This window comes from Aegilops tauschii, chromosome 1 (genome assembly GCF_002575655.3).
Source record: "Aegilops tauschii subsp. strangulata cultivar AL8/78 chromosome 1, Aet v6.0, whole genome shotgun sequence".
NCBI classification, from domain to species: Eukaryota; Viridiplantae; Streptophyta; class Magnoliopsida; order Poales; family Poaceae; genus Aegilops; species Aegilops tauschii.
In genome coordinates this window covers 331,311,396-331,319,853 of record NC_053035.3, presented here as the reverse complement: position 1 = coordinate 331,319,853, position 8,458 = coordinate 331,311,396, and the positions used below count along the sequence as shown (strand labels likewise).

General features: G+C 49.8%; 1 protein-coding gene across 1 annotated transcript; it reads left to right on the top strand.

Moving 5' to 3' along the window:
• The first annotated feature begins 1,928 nt into the window (after positions 1 to 1,928).
• LOC109733668 (uncharacterized) lies at positions 1,929 to 2,435 on the top strand. The gene has a single exon (XM_020292897.1). It carries the CDS (start codon positions 1,929 to 1,931, stop codon positions 2,433 to 2,435), a length of 507 nt encoding a protein of 168 aa, XP_020148486.1.
• Positions 2,436 to 8,458: the final 6,023 nt, after the last annotated feature.

Here is an 8,458-nt window from a genome sequence, read left to right as displayed (position 1 = left end):
TTAAAATTACAAGTTGTGGCACTTTAGCTCACGAGAAGCATTGCCATGGTTTGAGTTCGCTTGCCCCGAGAAAAAAGGGGAAGAAGGAGCGGCCAAGCTAACCAGACGAGAAACAATTGGGGGCGAAAAGTCTCTTGCCTGGCATCACGGGAAGAGCTAAATCTGCACGCGTACCAAGGCTGTCCGATCACATCAATCAACGAAAGATGCTACTCCTAGTACTACACGGAACCAGAGGCAATTTAGGAGGTGCACAAATACAGCTGCTACTAATTGCATGGACCAGCATCCGACATGTTTTCTGCGACCCGGTTACGACCACTGTCAGCAAGCCGCAGCTCCGGCAAGTTTTCTGCGACCATGTTTTTCGTGATCAAAGTCAAACCAATGATGACTCGGAGGAGGATCGGGTCATGAGCGCACAACGCCACCGAGCCGTTTTTGACCTCGTGCTGTCCGGCCGCTACTGCTTTTTCGCGGCCTCAATCCGCCTTGTTTCACTTCTGAGCCGCCGCCGGGTCGATCTCCTGCCTTCGAGCCTCTCCGGATTAAATAGTTGAACCGCCGACAACGAGTTACCGGCTGTTTCTCTCACTGCGCTGTAGCTGCTGCTGTTCCGGCGCACCGTGGCGAGTCACCGCGCCGCTGCCGACCATCTTCAAAATGGACCCGCCTTGTTCTGCTCCACGCGGCCATCTGCTGCTCCGGCCTGGCCATCACCGTTGACCCGTCGCTCCACTCTCCTTTCCCCCCGCGACCTTAAGCCGGTCTTGGCTTTGCTATGAACCGTCGGGCCCCCCTGCTTCTGCCATAACCCGCCGGCGAGTTATACCCGCCTCACCTCGCCACTAAACCGCCATGGCCTCTTATAGCCACCGCTGTTGTCTTACTGACCTGACTACAGGCCGCAGGCCTTGCACCAAATCCAGTCGCTGTTTCACTGTATCGCCAGCGTTTCCTCTACCGTAACTGCCTCAAGTCACTGGTTGAATCCTCAGCTCCTACTTGTAGGGCAAATAAGCCGCAGGTGACGTGTTGGGCGCGACCAGCTCATGTATGGGCACGAGCTGGACGCGTCGGGCGCGCCGGGTCCGCGGCGAGTAGCGCGTGTGTGCGTGAGTGTGTAGCACGGGCGTGTCCGTGCGGGTGTGCGCAGTGTGCATGTGTGTGACCGCAGGTCGTTGGCGAGCCGCGCGGGGTGATCGCGTGCAATCCGTGGGATGCCTGCCGTGTCCCGTGCGCGAGGGAGTGCGTCGTGGCGCGAGCGTGGCGGGCGGATCGCGGCCGCGAGGGAGGAGGGAGCGTGCGTGCGTGCCCGGTCGCAGGCTCCGGGTATAAAGCCGCGTCGGTGATCGTTGTAACGGGGCGGTGGGGTTTTGAGTTCGAGCTCAGGTTAAGGTGTTCGTGCGCCGGGAAAATCCTCGCCATGTCCCTGTGCCATTCTCCCTCCTTCAGTCTTCTTCTTCCTCGGTTCACTTAGCAGAGAGAGAGAGAGGTAGAGCCGAGCTAGGGCAAGGGGTAGACACCAACATTTGGCATCAGAGCTAGGTTAGAGAGGGAGTTCGCCGGACATGGCTCTCGTCCCGCACGCCGGTGGATCGGGTGGTTCGATGTCGCACCCAGTGCCGATACTCACAGGGGTAAACTACACCACCTGGGCAATCAAGGTGGAGGCTGATCTGGATGCTGCCGGGCTGTGGGAGGCGGTGGTGCCGCCGGTGGACGCTGCGGCGATGGTGATCGCGAAGAAGGATAAGCCGGCGAGGGCTTATCTGCTGCGGGCGCTCGCCGATGACCTGCTACTGCAGGTGGCAGCGAAGAAGACAGCGGCGGAGATCTGGAGCTGCCTCAAGGCCCGGTTCGTCGGGGCCGATCGCGTCAGGGTGGCGCGGTTGGCCACGTTGCGGGGCGACTTCGAGCTGCTGAAGATGGGGAGCAACGAGACGCTCAACGACTTCGCCGACAAGATCGGCGGCATGGCGGCGCGCTATGCCGGGCTGGGCTCAACGCTGGAGGACTCAGCGATGGTGAAGAAGCTCCTGGACTCGGTCCCGGATCGCCTGTACGCCGGCGTCGCCGGAATGGAGCAGTTTTGCGATCTGAACACGCTGCTGTTCGAGGATGCGCTCGGGCGTCTGAAGGCATTCGACGAGAGGTTGCAGCGGCGCGGGCAGGCGGGTGGCGAGCAGGCAGACAACGCGCTCATGTACACGGCGGCACAGTGGCGAGCTCGGGATCGGCACCAGGGAGGTGTGCGTGACGACGACGACGTGCGCAGCAACACATCGGGCTTCGGCAACAACCGGCGCGGGCGCTGCTATAAGTGCGGCAAGCGCGACCATTTCAAACGTGAGTGCCCGCAGCTAAGGAAGGCGCCGGCGGCGGAACGGGCTCTGCTGGTGGACGACGGCGTTGAGGACGGCGGGCTGCTCTGAGCTGCGGCTTAGGGAGGTGAAATGTAGGGCAAATAAGCCGCAGGTGGCGTGTTGGGCGCGACCAGCTCGTGTATGGGCACGAGCTGGACGCGTCGGGCGCGCCGGGTCCGCGGCGAGTAGCGCGTGTGTGCATGAGTGTGTAGCACAGGTGTGTCCGTGCGGGTGTGTGCAGTGTGCGTGTGTGTGACCGCAGGCCGTTGGCGAGCCGCGCGGGGTGATCGCGTGCGATCCGTGGGATGCCTGCCGTGGCCCGTGCGCGAGGGAGTGCGTCGTGGGCGCGAGCGTGGAGGGCGAATCGCGGGCGCGAGGGAGGAGGGAGCGTGGGTGCGTGCCCGGTCGCAGGCTCCGGGTATAAAGCCGCGTCGATGATTGTTGTAACGGGGTGGTGGGGTTTTGAGTTCGAGCTCAGGTTAAGGCGTTCGTGCGCCGGGAAAATCCTCGCTGTGTCCCTGTGCCATTCTTCCTCCTTCGGTCTTCTTCTTCCTCGATTCACTTAGCAGAGAGAGAGGGGTAGAGCCGAGCTAGGGCAAGGGGTAGACACCAACACTACTCCAAGCAGATCGGTCCAAAGCAATAAAAAAATGGGGGAAAAGGAGGGTGGTGGCTGTCGGTTGTATCAGGTGTGTGTGTGCCTGCTGCTGCTATGGCATTAACTTAGAAAAACATCACATCTCCTAAGATGGATAGCAGAAGAGCAAGCTACTAGCGCTGCGTGCTGTGCACCACTTTGAACTTGCTAAAGAAAGGAGGGGATTTTCTCCCCACGTGAAGACCCAAGCCAATACAAAGTACTGACAAAGCTAGTACCCATTGATGAATGGGGCGAATATGCATATGATATTGCACGATCAGGCATTTGCAAACCGGAGCAGCATACTGAAAATAAGCAACCAGAAGAAGTTGAAGCCCATGTGCCGTTCCGGTCGGTTTGCAGACCATGACTGAATATTTTAAGGGCAAGCTGGACCTAGAGACAGGGTGAGCTGTCGCCCAAGTAAATCAGGTGATATTTATCTTGTATATTGTTTGTTAAGCGCATGTTGATTTCTTTTCACAAACAACTACTACGCTTTGCTGTATTTTTTATATGCAGGACAATTATATTTATACCGCGGGTATGGAGCATGAGTTGGCAACGTTCTGCACCAGCGTTTCATCTGTGCCACACTATCCAATGAACGGACATGCACAAGTCGCCGCTCTTGTGGCCTGGTCTACATCACCTCGCCAGGACCGCGCCTACGGTTGACTCGCCCGTCCACGCGGCTTATCGCGTCTGCAATTAACTCGCCCGTCCGCACCAGCTTACAGCGCCGCGGCCGATTCATCTGTCTGCTGCTACGGCCGGTTCGGCCGTGATTGATTTCAGCTTCACCGTGGTGATCATCAACTCCGCGGCGGATATTTACTGGCCTAACATATTAGGTGAAATCCATCCAGTATATTTTTTATATTACATATTGCTTTCTTTAAAAGAGCAATTACTTCGGCTTGCAAAGTTATCTAATGCAGGACCCTAAAACCGCTATATTGGTGCAAATTTAAAGGCCGTTAGAAAATATCCGGCTTCAAAAGAAGGATTCTGGTTTAAAATCCGGTTCAAGGGAAAGCTGTCTCCCACAAAGCTTTGAAGCTCTCAATATCCGGTTTAAAATTCCGGTTAAAAAGAATTCATCTCTCGCAAGTTTGAGTTCTCAGAAAAAATTACAAGGACCAAAGAGAGTTTGTTGCACAGCACAACTCAAACATAAGCACCCGGCGAGCACAACTCAGAAATATATCACTTGGGGGCTTCCAGCTTATTCAGCTAAGCTATGATTACCCTTTGATCCAGCTTATACGTCATGTTTACAAAAACACTTGGGGGCTTACTACCCAGGTTAAAGGGACCAAAGAGAGTCTGTTGCAAAAGCACAACTCAAACATACGCGCCCATTGAGCACATCTCAAAATATTGCTTGGGGGCTCTTTGCTTCTACAAGAACAAAGAGTCTATAACCTTGTAATAGGCTATAAAAGCCAGGCTTGGAAGCCAGGTGTATTCACCTAAAACCCCGGGTTATCCTGCCTTTTTAAGTAAGCCACTCCGCCCAGGTAATCCTGGTAAGACCCGTGGAATGTTTGACAAGTCAATCTTATAAAGACCGTGAACTTGTCATAGTTAAAATGACGATTGGTTAATGTGAGGTCCAATTGTAAAATGGTTTAACTCAGTGGCCTGGCAGCCCATGAAAAGCCTCACCTTTTTGCATGTTTTTTCTGAAACCTTTTCTTTTGGCAGTTTATTTTGATGAGGTTTATGTTAATCCGGTGTTTACTGACCCAGTCTGGCTTTTGACTATAAGTCGCCAGTATGATTATAAATCACCGGCCTTTATTAACCCGGCCTGGCTTTGAACTATAAGTCGCTAGTATGATGATGAATTATCCGGTGTTTATTAACCCGGCCTGGCTTGGGACTATAAGTCGCCAGTATATATTTGGATTGCGCCATTGGAATCATGCGCTCATAAATCATTGGATTATATTATTCAAATCTTCAAATAGCCAACATGGCTGGATTTTATTATGGTTATCAATAACTAGTATTATGATTGAGGTTTTCAAAGTCGCTTTAGCGCAATGGCTATCATATTATCAATGGATATGATTTATTCTACAATTGAAGGAATAGTCCCGAGTCATTGCAGGCTTACGACCGGCACTTGGGAGCTACATTATTCAAATTGAGATTACATCAAATATGCAAGTCCCATGTCACTTCCAGCATGCACCATGGCACTTGGGGGCTAATGCAAAGTCATTTTTCATCACCTTATTGAAGACCCGACTCATCACATTGTAATGAGCCGGCCCTTGGGGGCTACCAATTGCTCCTGTCAACAATTCAAGGTACACAAGTCTTAATCCATTATATTGAAGGGTCCACTCCTCAGTTGGTAAAGCGCAAAGCTCTTAACCTTGTGGACATGGGTTCAAGCCCCATGATGGGAGTTACGTCATATGATGTTATTTTCAATGAAGTATATATAAAGTCCTAGCTCAGTATTATCTTACTGAGCCGGCCCTTGGAGGCTACACGTTGCTGTTAAAGTCTACATGATCATATTTTCAAAGTCCCTGCTCATTATTTGCATAATGGCCCGGCCCTTGGGGGCTACACTGGTTGAAGTTTTTATGAGCATCAGGCAATTACAAGTCCCACGCTGCTGCAAGCATGACAACCCGACACTTGGGGGCTACATATGTGGAATACTCAGTTCTGACTAGTGATTGAGATGAACAACCTGGATTTCTTCAAGCTTGTGATATCCATATTGAAGCAATTCTTAAGATGTTACTACGTTACCTTCTTAAGACTTGGGGGCTACAAGTGATAGGCATATAAGGGAGGTATATTTTCAAGCTTGATGTTAGCAACAATTATCACCCGGTGCTATGAATATTTACAAACCGGATATTTTGGCAATGATAAACTGGCAAGTTCTACATCCTTAAGCCGGCTGAAGATCGGAGGAGTATTTCAAGGACCAATATTTTTGTTAAGCATTGGGAGCTGAATCAAATGAAGTATTCTTCACAATATTTCTCTGTGACAAACCAATGTCAGCAAATTGATTATGAAGCTGGCCTGTTGACCCGGATTTTCTAGAAGGAAATGACAAGGACTTAAGGATGCTCAAGACCAGTTTAACATGGATAAATCCAAATTAAACTGGGGGCTAATGTCGGGGATATACCCCGTGGTATGACCCGACCAGAGTTATAACCCGGTTGGGACTTGGTAAACCGGCAGGTGTTAAGTCAGATGATAACCCGGCAGGTGTTAAGTCAGATGATAACCCGGCAGGTGTTAAGTCAGATGATAACCCGGCAGGTGTTAAGTCAGATCATAAACCGACAGACAGTCATAACCCGGCAGACAATCATAACCCGGCAGACAGTCATAACCTGGTTGACAGTGTCGCCTAGGGTTAATAAGCCCGAGACGTTATGAAGCCCAAGACGTTAAGAAGCCCATGAAGAGAAGTCAGAATAGTTTAAGTCTTAATACGAGTTGGACTCTACATGTAACCCGCCCCTTCAACTTATATAAGGAGGGGCAGGGCACCCCAAAAGGGGAGAGGAATAATCTTAGGCTAGACATAACTAGAAGAGCCGGTTTACGGCGACTCCCTCGTGATGATAATGAGACCTAGCCTCAAACAGCATGTAGGGTTGTTACCGGATGATGTTTCCCGGGGCCCGAAGCTGTCTAAATCCTTGTCTTGCGTTGCGTCTCTCGATTCCGCTCAACCCCTCTCAAGCTACCACATAGATGTGTTGGCCTGATGATTAAGTCCTCATGATACGTCTCCAACGTATCTATAATTTTTGATTGTTCCATGCTATATTATATTCTGTTTTGGATGTTTAAAGGGCTTTATTATACACTTTTATATTATTTTTGGGACTAACCTATTAACCGGAGGCCCAGCCCAGATTGCTGTTTTTTTGCCTATTTCAGTGTTTCGCAGAAAAGGAATATCAAACGGAGTCCAAACGGAATGAAACCTTCAGGAACGTGATTTTCGGAACGAACATGATCCAGAGGACTTGGAGTCCACGTCAAGAAAGCAACAAGGAGGGCACGAGGCAGGGGGGCGCGCCTACCCCCCTGGGCGCACCCTCCACCCTCGTGGGACCCTCGTGGCTGGCCCCTGACCGACTTCTTTCACCTATATATACCCATATACCCTAGAAACATCAAATACGGAGCCAAAACCCTATTTCCACCGCCGCAACCTTTTGTACCCGTGAGATCCCATCTTGGGGCCTGTTCCGGTGCTCCGCCGGAGGGGGCATCGATCACGGAGGGATTCTACATCAATACCATAGCCTCTCCGATGATGTGTGAGTAGTTTACCTCAGACCTTCGGGTCCATAGTTATTAGCTAGATGGCTTATTCTCTCTCTTTGGATCTCAATACAAAGTTCTCCTCGATCTTCTTGGAGATCTATTCGATGTAATCTTCTTTTGCGGTGTCTTTGTCAAGATCCGATGAATTGTGGGTTTATGATCAAGTTTATCTACGCACAAGTGCTCAAGAGGTAGCAAGAAGGATTTCTGGCGCCGTTGCCGGGGAGTCTACGCACAAGTCAAGACATACCAAGTACCCATGACAAACCCTTATCCCTCGCATTACATTATTTGCCATTTGCCTCTCGTTTTCCTCTCCCCCACTTCACCCTTGCCGTTTTATTCTCCCTCTTTGTTCCGTTCGCCTCTTTTTCGCTTGCTTCTTGTTTGCTTGTGTGTTGGATTGCTTGCTTGTCACGATGGCTCAAGATAATACTAAATTGTGTGACTTTAACAATACCAACAATAATGATTTTCTTAGCACTCCGATTGCTCCTCTTACCGATGCTGAATCTTGTGAAATTAATGCTGCTTTATTGAATCTTGTCATGAAAGATCAATTCGCCGGCCTTCCTAGTGAAGATGCCGCTACCCATCTAAATAGCTTCGTTGATTTGTGTGATATGTAAAAGAAGAAAGATGTGGACAATGATATTGTTAAGTTGAAACTATTTCCTTTTTCGCTTAGAGATCATGCTAAAGCTTGGTTTTCTTCTTTGCCTAAAAATAGTATTGATTCATGGAATGAGTGCAAAGATGCTTTTATCTCTAAGTATTTTCCTCCCGCTAAAACCATCTCTCTTAGAAACGATATAATGAATTTTAAGCAACTTGATCATGAACATGTTGCACAAGCTTGGGAGAGGATGAAATTAATGATACGTAATTGCCCTACACATGGTTTGAATCTTTGGATGATTATACAAAAATTTTATGCCGGATTGAATTTTGCTTCTAGAGATCTTTTAGATTCGGCCGCGGGAGGCACTTTTATGGAAATCACTTTAGGAGAAGCTACTAAACTCCTAGAAAATATTATGGTTAATTATGCTCAATGGCACACCGAAAGATCCACTAATAAAAAAGTGCATGCGATAGAAGAAATTAATGTTTTGAGTGGAAA